At 38.6% G+C, this 16,698-nt stretch overlaps 1 protein-coding gene across 5 annotated transcripts in view; it reads left to right on the top strand.

Moving 5' to 3' along the window:
• Positions 1-16,698, top strand: part of LOC131440365 (probable serine/threonine-protein kinase ndrD) — a 491,144-nt gene that overhangs the window by 275,723 nt on the left and 198,723 nt on the right. For all 5 annotated transcript variants that reach the window (XR_009231378.1, XM_058611618.1, XM_058611617.1 and 2 more), the window contains 4 exons: positions 410-508; positions 1,001-1,099; positions 10,378-10,653; positions 10,780-10,975. Coding sequence is in view for 4 of the 5 variants with exons in the window: in XM_058611618.1 (XP_058467601.1) it covers positions 410-508; positions 1,001-1,099; positions 10,378-10,653; positions 10,780-10,975 (670 nt within the window). In the remaining variant the exon portion in view is untranslated. The remainder of the gene's footprint in view (positions 1-409; positions 509-1,000; positions 1,100-10,377; positions 10,654-10,779; positions 10,976-16,698) is intronic.

The following is a 16,698-nucleotide window of genomic DNA, read 5'->3' as shown; positions in this document are numbered from 1 at the left end:
AGGAAACTTTAATAATGGCTCGAAAGAGTAAGTAAACAATGAGAGGCTCTTATATGCAGACAGGCCCTTTGGTCGTGGGACGATTATTTCCGTCAATATTCCATAATTTTTCTGTGGCAACCCAGCAGATGATGAGAATGATAACATATTAATAGAACATTTAGAACAAAAGTTTCAGCACAAAATTTTAATAGAACATTTAGAGAAACATTCAACAAAATGTTAATTGAACTGTGGTTCGAATTCGAAATATATTTTCCATAATCCTCTTTGCATTACAGGATGTGATGGATGTATTAATGATGTAATTCCCATATGGTTACGAACGCACAGCAATTTTCTATTCTTAATTAATCATATGAGCTTCAAGTACTTATAATTCAATTTCTTGTTTTTTTTTTCATTTCAGAGTAATTACAAATTATTTCGTTGTATCGTTAGCAATGGCAGACATGCTGGTGGCACTTTGTGCCATGACTTTCAACGCGTCCGTCGAACTGTCCGGCAGGTAGGATTTTAGTGAAGTTCATTTTAACTGCGCTTGCAAATATTGTGGAATAACCAGTTTTAGTTGACTATGCTCAATTCTGATAGATGAAACATTCAAAATTTTCCTGTGATATGTCTGATGTGCCATTTACAGCATGAAATTCATGTATTCAATCAACTAGTACTGCTCTCTCTCTCTCTCTGACATTATATTTCTGTTTGCATTCAGCTTTGATTGGCGGATTGATTTAATCAATTGGATGGAAACACATTTCAATTTTCTTGCATACCTGAACAAAAATACTCGACTGACAGCATACAAAAAGGGATTTTAATTTCATTCAACCTGACACATTATTTTGTTTGAGGATGCTCGTAGATTGGGACTGACTGATACAAATTGGATATCCGACTTTGAATGTAGTACCACCCAGTGCGAGCGTAGAGTGAAGGAGTCTGACTAAAAAAAGTATGTCAATTTGTTCTCTTCTCTTGCATTCCCGCTTATCAGATGGCTGTTCGGACCGTTTATGTGCGACGTTTGGAACAGTCTGGATGTATACTTCTCGACCGCTAGTATACTGCATCTATGCTGCATTTCCGTTGACAGGTGAGTGCTGCTGTTTCCGATGTTTGTGCTTTCCGGTGCAATTTCTGTGGCTTTATAATTGTGTTTTCAGGTTCCGATCTCTGAAATTGGTTTCCCCTTTCAAAACAGCATATTGGGGAATAAATGATAAGTTGATAAGTTGCGGAATGGAAAATGATCTCATTAATAAATATTAACGAGAGCAATGTAAACCTGTTTCCGACTTTATTAAATTTCGAGTTTTCACATATTGCTATACAAATTATTGAACATGATCATACCATGATTTCAATTGATTTCGAGGGCTGCATAATTATTAAATGACCAGTTACCAGATTACTATCACTCCCTTATCTGTGATAGCTTAAACGTTATATATGTTTATTTATCTGGCACACAGTAGATCTATTGCTATTGCTCAATAATTATTATTTAGTCTGTCAGAGGAAAACACGAAGACTCACAAAAGTGTGAAATTAAGTTTTGCGTCCTTTTTTCTTTGCGGTTCATCTTTCATGTCGGATCGTCAAGAGGAGATTCATTTCTAGTACACTAACAAAAAATGGGATCAAAATGCACATGTTTGAAGTATGAAACTAAATTCACTATCTTTCCGTATTACAATCTATAATTACAAGTTATTTGCTTATATTAGTTATTCAAAATTATATAAACCTCTCTTCCTCGGAAACCGCAAAGTGCCAAAAGGAGTGGGTTCTCAAGGGATCTTTTGTTGCGAGTCCCAGGCTCGGTGCAAGTAGGGAAGTTTTCGGATATGTGTTTGACCAAATCTAAAAGGAAACAACTCCTTCCTTTACAACGCATTTATTCCGGTCTCTTAACGGCTGAGCAGGATCCAAGGTGATAACGACTTAAAGAGGTAGTGCTGGAAGAGGATGAGCAGCGACTGAAGGTGGTTGGCAACAGCGGTAGAATGTCTCTCGAATGGATTGTAGGTTCGGGTTCTGGTGCTCTGCCCAAGTAGCATGACAAGCTTTTTTTAATAACTATTTATTGGAATATGAGTTAAAATTAAACTATTAAGATTTAAATTGGGTGTTCTGCAACAAGTGGTGACTTTTCAGCCCTTTTATATATATGATTTGGTTTTTATCATGAAGACATCATTTGCTTCCGCAATTCTGAGATTTTTGTGTAGGGAAAATTCTAAACCTACTTGTGTTGTGTAATGGGGAAAAGGAACTTATATACTAACTTACTAACTTATACAGAGAGCGAATCGATTCAATTGAAGACTGCATCGATTTTTGTCGGAATTTGCTTATAATATTATGTGACATTACATCTAATGGTTCTATATTTGTGAGTCTGTGTAACTCATTTGTACTAAACCAGGGAGGACGCTTCAAAATCATTTTCCGAATTTTATTCTGAATCCTTTGAAGCGTTTTCTTCCTGGTGGAACAACAACTTGACCAAATTGGTACTGCATAAAGCATGGCTGGTCTGAAAATTTGTTTATAAATTAACAATTTGTTCTTGTAGACAGACCTTAGAATTTCTGTTTATAAGAGGATATAAACATTTGATATGTTTATTACACTTTGCCTGGATTCCTTCAATGTGATCCTTGAAAGTGAGTTTTTTTTGTCATATGTTAAACCTAAGTATTTAGCTTGATGAGACCATGTCAGTTCCAAACCATTCAATTTGAAAATGTGATTATTGTTTGGTTTAAGAAAAGAAGCTCTTGGCTTATGAGGAAAGATAATTAATTGCGTTTTTCCTGCATTTGGTTTAATTTTACATTTTGACAAATAATCACTGAAAATATTCAAACTTATTTGTATGCTCCTGCAGATAACTCTTAGATTTCTACCTGTGGCTAACAGACTTGTATCGTCACAGAATAGCGATTTCTGACAACCAACGGGTAGATTTGGAAGAACAGAAGTGAAAATTTTATACAAGATTGGAGCTACGTTCGAATCCTGCGAAACACCGGCTCGTTCGGGTAGCAATTCAGATTTGCAATTCTTATAGCTAACCTGAAGAGTACGATCAACTGAATAATTTTGAATCATTTTGATCAAACAAATAGGAATCTGGAAATCGGACATTTTTGCTATTAAACCTTTGTGCCAAACACTGTCGAATGCTTTTTCTATGTCTAAAGACTGTCCCAGAAAGTATGGACGCACTTTGATTTCGCTGTAAATAATTCAAAAGTGATAGATATTCAAATTTGATTCGATATACTGATAATATTAGACTACAACAACAGAATATTATTCTCAATATTTGCTACTTAGCCATATGCCATATTTGCTACTTAGCCACTTGCGAACGTTCCTCATTAAATTCCGTACAGACTTCTTGACTACAAGTTTTGACACTTTTTTCCAATCTTTTTCGAACTGTTGAATGGTTTCGGCTGCCGAAACATGTTTCCTAAGATGTGCCTTCGTTAATACCCAAAATTCCTCAATTGGTCGAAGTTGTGGGCAATTCGGTGGATTCATGTCTTTTGGGACGAAAGTGACATTTTTGGTAGTATACCATTCTACCGTTGATTTCGAGTAGTGGCAAGAAGCAAGATCTAGCCAGAAGACAACAGGATCCTTATGGCTTCGAATCATGGGTAGGAGTCGTTTTCGTAAACATTCCTTGATGTATATTTCGCTGTTAATTGAAGCAGTGGTGATGAAGGGTTTCGAAATCTTACCGCAGCTACAAATTGCTTGCCAGACCATAGATTTCTTACCAAATTTTTCGATTTCAATCGATGTCTCGGACTGGTTTAACACTTGCCCTTCTCGCACCGTATGATATTGTGGTCCCTGCAAGAATTTTTAATCGAGTTTCACGTATGTTTCGTCGTCCATGATTATGCAGTTCAAATTTCCAGCAAGAATCGTATTGTACAGCTTTCGAACCCTCGGCCTGATCGATGCTTCTTGTTTCGGACTACGTTTTGGTTGTTTCTGCTTCTTATAGGTTCGAAGATTCAAACGTTCTTCAGCATGAAGAACATTTGACTTCGAAGTGCCCACTTCTTCTTTTGCTCGAATGCTTTCAGTATACGTTTATCCAACTGAGGGTTAGCAGGACCTTTTTTTCGACCCGTTTTCGGTTTATCCTCAAAGGTGTTATTCTCACTGAACTTCTTGGTTGCATTTCGCACGGCTTTTTCACTAACGCCTTCCATTTTTTCTATCTTTCTCGGTAACAGTCCGCGTTCTGTGTACCATTTGTACACAACTTTTCGACGTTGTTCAGATGAAAGTCCACGCATATCCAAACAAACTAATGAAAACGAATAAACAACTGCACAAGTGGTTAGAGAAGAGTGTAAACAACAGGACGCAGCCATTAAAATTGACAGATTCTGAACCATTGCGAAATGACAGCGGTTTTTGGTTGCATCCATACTTTCTGGGACAGTCTTTAGGGTTCAGGTGCTTTGCTCAACTAGCATGTTAAGTTGCTGTCCTGTATTTGTCTACTGAGTGTGCAATACATTTGGACTTATCACTAACAATTGAAACTAACAATTAAAACTAAATCTATAACCCTATAACTAGTTGATGACACCAAGCCTAACATGGCAGTAATAGTACTCTTACTTAAAAAGTGAGAGAGAAGAAAAAAGTGGGAATAGTATACAAGGGAAAGGAAGAAGGTGGTAGACGAGCGTGTGCTAGCAACTGTGTTAGAATCGGCATGAAGATCTAATTAGTGGCCAAAAACGATGGTGGAAGGCAGAGAAAACGACGGGTTTAGAATCAGCATGTAGATCTAATTAGTGATCGAAGAATGCATGGTGGAAGACAGAGAGAAAGAAGAAAAGACGACCGGATAAATTTCGGCGAGCGAATCTAGTTAGTTTCCAATGGAGAATGGTGGCGAGGAGTGGGGGTTACACGAAAATACAATAATGTATGTATGCATGTATGTGGAGCAGGGAAAAGCCCACTGGAGTTGAGAATTTGCAAACCTCTGCCTCCAGCAGGCATAAAACCTCCTCATCTTTGTACCAATCTGTGATTCTAAAACTAACATGATAAGTTACTAAGAAATAATCGTTTAATTACATTTCGAGATACATGAAAATCGAAGACTTAATATAAGTGAACGAAAAAACGACACATACTAGTAAATAGTTGATTGAATCCATAGTTTGTTCTGGTGGAAGGTATTCTTAAAAAAGAGTGATAACGCAGACTACGACGATGAATGTCGAAATTAATTAATTGCAAGAGTTCGGGACAATCGATACGCGATTGTAACAAATCGGTTATGAAAACTGCTTTTGAGACATTCCTACGAACAGATAATAGATTCAAGCCTATAAGTTTACAGCGATCTTGGTAACTAGGTAGATTTGCAGGGTCGTTCCATGGTAGATTGCGTAGAGCAAACCGAACAAATTTTCGCTGGATAGCTTCGACGCGCTCATCGTCGATTTGATAGTAAGGTGACCAAATAATAGCACCATATTCAAGCGTCGAACGGACTAGTGCACAATATAATGCCTTAAGGCAGTGTACATTGACAAAGTTTTTGGTTACGCGAAAAATAAATCCTAGAAGCATTGAAGCCTTGGAAATTATATAATCAATGTGGTTTTTGAAGTTCAACATGGCATCAAGAATAATTCCTAAGTCCTTTACAAATGATTCGCGTTTCAGCTCTTTTCCCGTAATGTTGTATTCGTATCTTATAAACGAGTGTTTGCAAGAGAAGGAAATAACAGAGCATTTTGAGGCGTTTAATGCCATTCTGTTTATTTGACACCAATTGGCGAATGAATCAAACTGTGATTGTATAAATATTGTGTCTTCTTGAGATTTAACCTGGTGATATAGCTTGAAATCATCAGCAACGGACAGCTTACAGAATTTAAGCAACAAATTGAGATCATTAAGGTATAGTAAAACTATAAATGGTCCCATATGACTGCCCTGGGGTGCTCCAGAGCTAACGGCGAAGGGTGTCGTCGAACAGTTTCCAATTTTTACAGACATTTTGCGGCCAGTTAAATATGAATGGAGCCAGTTCAGTAGGGATCCATTGAAACCAAGCCTATCGAGCTTAGCTACTGTTATTTGATGATTTATCTTGTCGAAGGATGCGGAGAAATCTGTATAGATTGCGTCAACTTGGAGACGTGCTTCAAGAGAACGGATGATAAAAGATGTGTAGGAGAGTAAGTTAGTTGAAGTTGAACGATTGGGCATAAAAAACTATCACACTGAAGATGAATATAAATTGTATTCGAAATGTGCATATGTGATGTGACGTTTATTATACAAGATTTATAGTGTCGTGAGATACATAGTGAATTTGTATAGTGACGTGATATACTTATAACAGAATTAAATGGTAATATTTAAAAATTTATCCTTGTAAAATCATTCTGTTCAAACACTCAAACGAAAAGTTAATAAAACCATGCTGAGTTTCGGAGATGTAGTTACTGCAAGTTTGAGTGATAAAATCCAGGATAATGATTTCGAGTAGCTTGAAACTATATCAGGAAACGTTCCTGAGGTGAGTGATGAGTTGAAGCCAGTTGAGTTATTGAAACCTCCAACTCCCGAGAGGATTTAGAGATTTTACAAAAGCGACACCATTCTGCATTCCCGGAAGAATGCAGCACGATTCGCAGTATGTACGAGCAGAAGTAAATTCGGCACTCCATAAAGGATGCCAAGCAATCTTATAAATCCTTTTCAAGGTCAATACAGAAAGAATTCATTCACTCCAGCAAGAACGATGAACCCTTCTGACAATAGTTCAGCTTTAGCCAACTCATCAACTAATTCATTTCCAGTAATACCAGAATGGCCGAGTACTCATAAGAAGTAAACAGCATTTGAAATGCTGAGGACTTCAATTTGAGTTTGACATGCGAGCTAGATTTGACCGTGAATCATTCGAACTGAGTGCTTTAAGGCTTCCTGACTGTCGCAACAAAAATGAATTCGTTTACCACAGATTCTCTGCTGAAGTATCGATTGTATTCCACACAAAACCGCGTAGATTTCTGCTTGGAACACAGTTACAGTATCTACCAAGTGAATGAGACTTCTCTAGCGTCATTTCACGATAGTAGACACCATCACCAGCACGACCATTCAACAGAGAACCGTCCGTGTAACAAACCATGTGTTCATCAAGTTGTCGTTCCAAATAACCAAACAACCATTCCTCATGAAGAGGATAGATAATACTTCTTGTTTTAGGATGCAGCTCGGTCCTAATCAATTCGAACTTTTTACCACACGAGAAACTTTTACTTGAACATCTACTGCTTAGGTTTTCGCACCGACCCACCTCACACGGCCGACCTTCATCTTTCAAAAAGCGCTACCCAATTCCAGCTCTCTTTCATTCTCTTTCTCTCCGTACACTGGGAAATCACTCAAAATTTTGCGTTTATTCTTCTGTTTACTCATCACTATTTTTTAAATAGACCGCTTCATTTTCACTCCTACGCTAACGATTTATTAATTTTAGTTGGTTTGACGTAAAGCCGCCATAACTAGGTTCAGTTTTTACAATGACTGAGCGGAAACATATATTGGAGAAGCCGGATGAATGAAAAACTAACAGAAAAGATGATTTATTGGAAAAATATACGCTCAGGACTCGAACCTGCGTTCTCCTACACTAAATTTACAAAATATTCCGCTACTAACACACATTTTCTACAGTTACATTACAAAAATCTATTTCCAGAATCTTTGTTCGGAATTCATACTGTATATGTTTAGAGGTTGGTGGCATCATTTTTAATAACGGTAATGTGATACTCTCGTAAAAAATCACGAAACCACTGCAAATTGCGAATTAATTCCTCCACCTGATTTCACACTGTGCATGTTTGGACTCGGGTTGGCGGTTCACTACATCGGACGCTGGTCTCACAAACCAGTTTTCGTATGTTGGTTCCTTCCGGATCGAAAATTAAACACCGCTAATACTGAAATAAGTTTATTTGGTTATCGACTCTCCAATTCTGCAAAGCCGATAAACCTGATTAGTTTACGTGAAATGGACATTTCATACTAATCACCCTGTGTCTCCTAAGCTGGAAGTCGGATCTGACTAAGAAACGAAATGTTTATTAGGATCTTAAGCCCTTTAATTTGAATCTTAGATCGGTTCAGCCATCTACGAAAAAATATGTAAACTTTTTTAAATTTTATTTCACATATCATCCTGTAGTTTCGGAATCAGAAGTTGGATCAAAATGGAATTCAGGAATCTTGTCGATCCGAGGCAAAATGTCATGAAGAAGGATGCTGTACACAGTCTTTTTGGTACTTAGAAACAATTTCAAGTAACAGTAGTAAAAATCATGTTTCACGTGGCTCCCGAGTATCGGTTTATCGTACAGCGCTCGAAACTCCTACTGCTAAAATAGAGAGAAAAGTCGCTTACACAAAAATATCGAAATCTCCGGTAAAAATGAACGTATTTCAACAAACTATTACCGTGTGAAATTAAGACTCTGATTTCATATTTTGTTTACAAAGACAATTATGACAAATACTGTGACAAAATTTTGAAGTAAATCTTCGTATAACTCAAAAAGTAAACATCCGATCTCAAAAACATTCACTGGCGTTCAAGGCGACGGGGAGACGTTTCATTTGCGACTAGTTTGATCAAAATCGGTCCAGTCATCTATGAGATCTGGACCTTTTTGTTGACAACATACAGCTCCTCTTCCCATTTGTTTCCACCTCCCCCATTTGTTTCCACCTTGCTTCCTTCCATATTTTTTATATTTATATATTTTTTATTTAAATGATATTTTGTTCAGACCTATTTGCGTACAAGCTTTACGTGGCTGATTTAGCTGAGTTTTTAAATAAAAGATTTTTTTGTATTGGATCTCGTTGTCACCCTTTTTCTAGGGGGAGAGGAGCTTCCATTTTCCTCCTGCGAGGATTGAGGGGCAGTTTGTTCGTGGTTCGTCTCGTCATCCATTGCCGTGGTATTGTTGTTGATTTCGTTGCTAGTTGCTGTAGATGCGCCTTGTTGTACATTGTTTGCAGTTGCTGGTTGGTTGGATGGTAAGCTGTTAACTGCAGCTGATGTACTTTGTTCTATAGGGGATACGTTGGATGGTTTCGTTGAAGAGGATGCTTCACTGTTGTAGGTGACTGTCACAGGTGTACTGGGGTTGCTTGGAGTTGATGTGAAGGAAGCACCGTTGTCCTTTGGTATAGTTGTCTCCTTGTCCGGTTTTTCACATGGCTTACCGTAGTGAACAGCTTTTTGGCAATATTGACATGTGGCCATCTGATTGTCATAGGTAACAAGTGATTTGCACGGTATTCTTGTATTCTGACCGAATGTCACATAAGAAGGTATAGGCCTCCTCCAGCGCATGCGTAACAAACGTACGTCATTTAGAATACCGGGGAAAAAATTCTTCCACTTTTCTTTTTCGATAGAGAGAATCTCTTCGTATTGGGACATGGTTTTGCGAATATAAGGATCGATGACGCTTGAGGGAAGATCATGCACACGCACTTCTATAGCACTATCTTCCATATATACTGGAATGTTGTACTTGATATTTTCATGCTCCACATAGTGCACATTATTATTGTCTTTAGCGAATTGAATTGCATCTAACTCTTTATAGAACTGGATATAAACAACATTATTGGTCTTATTGCATTGAAGTAAATGCACACGTTCAATGTCAAGATGCATTTGCTCCTTAAGCAATCCATCAAGTTCTCGTACCGAAGGTTTGGTTTGGTTCACTCATTTTCGAGGTCTATTGTTCACTATACAATACTGTACTTGGTTTCTTCTGTCCCCAGCGTAAGCGGTTTTGTTTGTCGACTGACTTGGATGAGATGTAAACCCGAACTGAATATATTTATATAGAAAGGTGAAAATCTGAAAATGAATTTGCATCAATTTCTCCTATTAACGATTATGAGAAAGACATCATTACACAACTAGGTGAAAAAAAAAACAGATTTTTCTTGTGCAGTAGACTGTGCTTTGTAAATAAAGCATTGGCCGAACCAGTTTATAACCATCAATGATTTCTGATTGTTTTCTCGATAAGCATCTAATGAGAGCTAATGAATTCTTATTAAAGACTAAAATGAAATCTTTGATCAAATTCAGTGTCTCACCAAAGAGCCGTCTTCTTCGGTTCGGCTTTGGCTCTGTTTTTTTTTTGTAACGCAGAGAAAGCATCGGAAAGCAAAAGTTACCGATAATTAATGAACAAACGGGGCAAACTTTACCGAGACGCCTCTAAATTATTTCCCATTTGTTTCCACCTTGCTTCCGGACAGGTACTTCGCAATCGTGCGACCCCTCGAGTACCCGTTATACATGACACAGCGGACGGTCGGCTTCATGCTGGCAAACGTTTGGATGCTGCCGGCGTTGATATCCTTCACACCCATCTTCCTCGGCTGGTACACCACCGCCGAACATCTAGAAACGCTCAAGGACAACCCGGAACTGTGCATCTTTGTGGTGAACAAGTCCTACGCGCTCATCTCTAGCTCAATCAGCTTCTGGATTCCGGGTATCGTCATGGTGACGATGTACTATAGGATATACAAGTAAGTTGCATTAGTTCGGTGTTGAGATATTTGTTAGACGTTGGTCGCGTGCCTTGATTTCAATTACAATCAACGAAATATTGTCGAATTATTCATTAACTAAAAATACTCTTTATTGCCCGCCAGGGAAGCCGTTCGTCAGCGGAAGGCCTTGAGTCGCACCAGCTCCAACATCCTATTGAACAGTGTCCAGATCAACAACTCCAACACACTGCACGCGAATTACCACCGAAATCACCATTTGCGTGCTAGTGATTGTGATCTTGGGATCGACATGAAAGACATTCAGCACGACACCCACAGTGAGCTGAGCGATTTAGACGTAAGTAAAACAAAAAAAAACATAGAGTAGCCTTGCAGTGCAGCGCCGAACGCATATATGTATTATGTATTTTCTGCGTGGTAAAAGCTCATTCGAAATAAGAGCTCTGCTGTCGCACTTCGTTAGTTAGCTAGTTAGTTACATACTACATTACTCGCATACGTTCGGTTGGGTGTGTTAATTAAAACCCGATTATCACACCTGAGGAAACTTGTCGTCCCGTTCAGACTCCAAAGCATGCGGGCACGGTTAGTGTGACGGTATTAAGGATGCCGGAAATGTGCCGCCTCTGCACCTACTTAGGAAAATTTGCGTTGACTGTCATTCCAAGGTTAGACTCCTAGTTGTTACTATCTCTGCTGGGATATCACCAACTTGTTCTTGTTTCTGAGCGGTAATAACAGCTCGCGTAGGGTTTGGTAAGAGGATGCAAACAACGAAGCAACCAGTGTCGAAGCTGAATTATGTCACCGATGAAGAGTAAGTGTATGTGAGAATGATAAAACTGTGAAACAATCATTGGGTAACTCATGACAGCCCAGAATATGTATAAAGTAAAATGGAATAATAACTAAATAACAAAAATTGTGGTTATCTCTTCATAAGAAGTGGAGTGGTAAGCTATACTCAATCAGTGCAATCCTTTTATGTTTGGCGTTATTCGTTCCATTACATTTTATGGACAACTCGCATTATACATGATAAACCGAGTGCCGTAAAAAAATACCGAAGGACGTGGCTTCAGTAATTTGCAGGCGCATTATCCCGCCTCATTTGATGTCACGAAAAGTACTATATAAATGAAAGCTTCTAAGAATATTCACTTCAAATGTCATGCAACTCAAAATGTTCTCTATTTAATTTATTGTGTCAAGGTACACAGTTACATGGTCGTATCATCTGTGGTTGTCAACCACATTAACCAATCAAGTTTATTTGTTTATTTGGAGCAGGGAAAAGCCCACTGGAGCTGAGCATCACCAAATTTTAGCTCTCTCTCCAGCAGGCATAAAACCTCTCATCTATTGTACCAACAGATTATAAATATCCAAATGATACATTTCCTTAAATTACATTGGTTACTACTATACACAGTACCATTCTTATCTCTAATACTAATACTAATACTAATACTAATGCTAATACTAATATAATACTAATAGCTAGCGAGACAAAAATCTTAGAAACAAATTCTTTATGGTGTTATGAGTTAAGTGAAAATCGAAAACATTTGAGCAACGATTTAATAGACGGCACATACTAACGAAAGGTTCGTTATGACCGTAATTGGTTCTAGCGGAAGGAAGACGGAGAAAAGTATGAGTTCGAAGAACACGACGGCGAATATTGAAGTCAAGTGAGCGTAAGAGTTCAGAATAATCGATTCGAGATTGAAGCAGATCTGCGACGAAAGTTGCCTTAAACACGTCTCTACGAACAGACAAAAGATCGAAATCTATGAGCTTGCAACGGTCTGAGTAAGTCGGAAGATTCAGAGGATCTCTCCAAGGAAGTTTACGAAGCGCGAAACGAATGAATTTATGTTGGATGGCTTCTATACGCTGAATATCATTTTGATAATAAGGTGACCATTTTTTTTTTGCATAAATATCTGTTTATTAATCTTATTTTTGTGTATTACATCAACATTTTACAGTACAAGTGTTTTGACCCTTTGGCCTTTCATCTTTGTTGTTCATACGATTCGTTATTAATATTAGGTGTTTTAGTTACTCTTGTTTTACATACTAATGTTTAATCATAATATTTATTTTAATTATTAATAAAATATCTACCTACTTATAACTATCCCTAACCTAATACGTACAAATTTTGAATTATTTGTATTTCAGAGATTAAGCACCTCTCTTCAAATTTCGTGCAGTATTGTTCGAATTTTTGTTCTAGTATATCCAGTGAGGCAATCTCATGTACTTCACTAGTCCTTGTCCAAGGGGGTAGATTTAGAATCATCTTTAAGATCTTACTTTGAATGCGCTGGAGCCTAAGTTTGTGTGTTCGTGCACAGCCCCGCCAAACAGGGACTGCATATTCAATTGCGGGGTAGATGATTTGTTTATAGACAGCCATCTGATTCTTCAGGCATAGTTTAGATGTTCTACAAATCAGCGGATACAGAGACCTAATGAGTATGCTGCATTTTTGAACGATTTTGTCAACATGTGACCTGAATATCAGATGTCTGTCAAAGGTGAGTCCTAGATAGATAACTTCATCGGACCATTGAATGACCTCATCACCGAATCGTATTCTGCATTCGTCTGATGGAACAAGTTTTGGAGATCTTGAATGTGGAAACAAGATGACCTGAGTTTTTGCTGCATTGATCACAATTTTCCAGCTTGTAAAATATTCCGTTAAAGCGTCCAGACCTGTCTGTAGTTTATTCTTCAGAGCATTAATGACACTACCTTTGTAAAGAATGGCAGTATCATCAGCAAATTGTGACAGAACACCACCACCCGGAAGAGGTGGGATGTCTGATGTGAAAATGTTGTATAGAATGGGACCTAGGATACTTCCCTGGGGTACACCAGCAGGAATAGTAAATCTTTCTGAAAGTGTATTATTCAGAGAAACCTGGAATGCTCTATCTGCAAGATAATTTTTGATAATTTTAATAAGATACATGGGAAAATTATACCGATGCAGTTTGAACACCAGTCCATCGTGCCACACATTATCGAATGCCTTTTCAATATCCAATATTGCCATGGCAGTCGTTTTGGACACTGATTTGTTTTGCTGGATGACGTTGTTAACCCTTGTGAGTTGGTGGATGGTGGATCTTCCTTTCCGGAACCCAAACTGTTCTTCCAGAAATATATCCTGTTCATCTGCGAAAGCAAGAATTCGCCTTTGTATTGACTTTTCAAACAGCTTGGATAGGGCAGAGAGTAAGCTGATGGGCCGATAGCTCTTGGAAAAGGAAGGATCCTTCCCCGGTTTCAAAACTGGGATAACTTTAGCTAACTTCCACATTGAAGGGAAGTAACCAAGCTCCCAGCACCTGTTAAAAATTTTAGCTAAAAAGACAAATGAGCGAATACTCAAATGTTTCAGCTCAATGTTGAATGTGTTGTCGAAACCGGGGGCCTTCATATTTTTGGATTTTTTCACAAAAGCCATCAGCTCATTCGCATTGACTCTACTTTCCTCAGGAATCAAGCTGTCTGATTGGTCAACCTCAGCTACGCTATCAGCAATGGCTCTTTCATGTGGACTAACAATGTTGAGTCCTAAATTGTGAGAACACACAAACTGCTGGCCTAGCGCATTTGCCTTCTCTACTGGTGTGATTAAAGGTATTCCTTCAGCTGCGTCCTGGGGTGACATCAGAGGAGGAATAGGCTTCGGTTTTTTCTTAAGCACCTTCGTTAAGGACCAAAAGGGCTTTGAATGTGGGAGAATTTCTCGAAGCTTTTGCTGGAAGTTCCTGTTGCGAAGCTCAGATATCCGTTCCTGGATTATCCTAGTTAAGTTGTTATAAGTAGTCTTCCTATCTAGGATGCCAGTTCGTTGATACTGCCTCCGGTAGATATTCCGAAGTCGAATGAGTTTCTTGGTGACACTGTCGATTTGAAGAGAGGAACTCGGCATATGTTGTACTGGAACCGTCCTATCACGAGCGACTGTGATTGAATGCTGGAAGGAAGATAGGGCTGCATCGATTTCCATCGGGGAATCAAGTGGCAAATCGATATTAATAAGTTGGTCGGCGATTTGTTGAAATTGGACCCAATCGGTGCGATAATAGTTCCTCCGAGGTTGAATAGGCACTGTTTCTGGTGAAGATCCCAACGTCAATATTACTGGAAAGTGATCAGAAGAGAGCTCGTTGAAGACAACCGGAGAGCTGTCTATGGTGATGTTGCTGATGAATATATCCAAAATGGAATGAACTCCCGATCTGGAAAGTCGCGTTGGTTGATCCGGAGCGAAGATGTTGTATTGTCCAGCTTCGTAATCTTCGGCAAGTACGAATCCGTTTCGATATAAGGTGACCAAACAACAGCTGCGTATTTGAGTGTAGAACGAACTAGAGCACAACATAGCGCTTCTAGACAATGTATATTCTCGAAGCATCTCGTAACACGAAAAATAAATCCGAGTAACTTAGAAGCTTTGTTGATTGTGTAATCCACATGCTGCTTGAAGTTCAGTTTTGAATCCAGGATAACTCCTAAGTCTTTAACGAACGATTCTCTTTTAAGAACGGTTTGGAAATAGAGTAGTCGAATTTAACTACTGAGTGTTTTCGTGTGAACCACATAATTGAACATTTCGAGGCGTTTATAGCCATTCTATTTATTCTGCACCAATTTGTGAAGTTGTCTAATTGTGACTGCAGCATCATTGGTAGTTTTGATTAGATGGAAGAGTTTGAAATCGTCAGCAAAGGATAATTTCTTGCATTTCAGCAAAGTATTTAAATCATTTAAGTGGAGCAAAAATATGAATGGTCCTAGATGACTACCCTGTGGAACTCCGGAGCTGACCGCAAACGATGATGTAAAGCAGTCACCAATTTGACATTTTGCGCCCTATCAGGTATGAGCTAAGGCAGCTCAGAAAAGAGCCATTGAAACCAAGTCTACTTAGTTTGGAAATGGTAATCTGATGATTTATCTTATCAAAAGCCGCAGAGAAATCGGTGTATATGGCATCTAATTGTAGTCGTGCTTGTAAGGATTGAATGATAAACGAAGTATATGGTACAAGATTTGTAGATGTAAATCGTTTCGGCATAAAACCGTGTTGGCTCTCGGGTATATAATTTGAGCAATTATGCGTAAAAAAGTCCAAGACAATTCGTTCGAATAATTTAGATACTGCACATAACGCCGCTATTCCTCGGTAATTGGAAATTTCGTTTCTGCGTCCTTTTTTAAAAACTGGGAAGATGTATGATTCTTTCCATAAGTCGGGGAAAGTTCCTTCTCTTAAGGAGTTGTTAAATAATATCGACTGCTAGAACATTTTTTCAGTAAAACAGATGGAATGCAGTCTGGACCCACACTGAAAGATGATTTCAGCTTAGAACATGCTTTGCTCACTACAGCCGTCGTAATGTTGGGATGAGGACCTATGGGAGTAAGCAGAGGAACGTTACGGGACGCTTCGGCGGTCTGTTCATCCGTTAGAAGTTCGTCAGAGAAAACACTGCTGAAGTGCTTGCGGAAGAGATCACAAATAGCAGGTGATCATGTTCCTTGAACACCATCGAGTGACATGTGAGTTGGGAATCCCGTTTCTTTACGCTGTTCATTAATGTAGTGCCAATAGCTTTTTGGGTTTGTCCTAAGACTACTCTGTATCCGATGTTGATATGCTTGGTAGAGAGTCTTATTCAACCGTTTATAGCGATGATTTAGATACGAATAGTGCGATCTGAGATGGAGTGAAGGATTTTTGGTCAACTTTTGCAAAGCGGATCGCTTAGCACATTTAAAGCCTTTCAGGGTGGAATTCGACCAAGGTGGATGTAGTGCTTCGCGTTGTGTCTTTTTCGGTATGTACTGGTCAATGGCATATAAAATAAGGTGTGTCCAAGTCGATACTGCAGAATTACAATCGCTGTTTGATAGTAGAGACATCCAGTCCAATGATGAGAGAAAAGTGTTCATTGCAATGTAATCTCCTTTTTTGAAATCATAGTAGATTGATTCAACGATGTTTGTAAAAGTAACAGTTGGTTGGTC

This window comes from Malaya genurostris, chromosome 1 (assembly GCF_030247185.1).
Source record: "Malaya genurostris strain Urasoe2022 chromosome 1, Malgen_1.1, whole genome shotgun sequence".
Taxonomy (NCBI): Eukaryota; Metazoa; Arthropoda; class Insecta; order Diptera; family Culicidae; genus Malaya; species Malaya genurostris.
The sequence above is the reverse complement of the archived record's forward strand: the minus strand, read 5'-3'. Positions and strand labels throughout refer to the sequence as shown.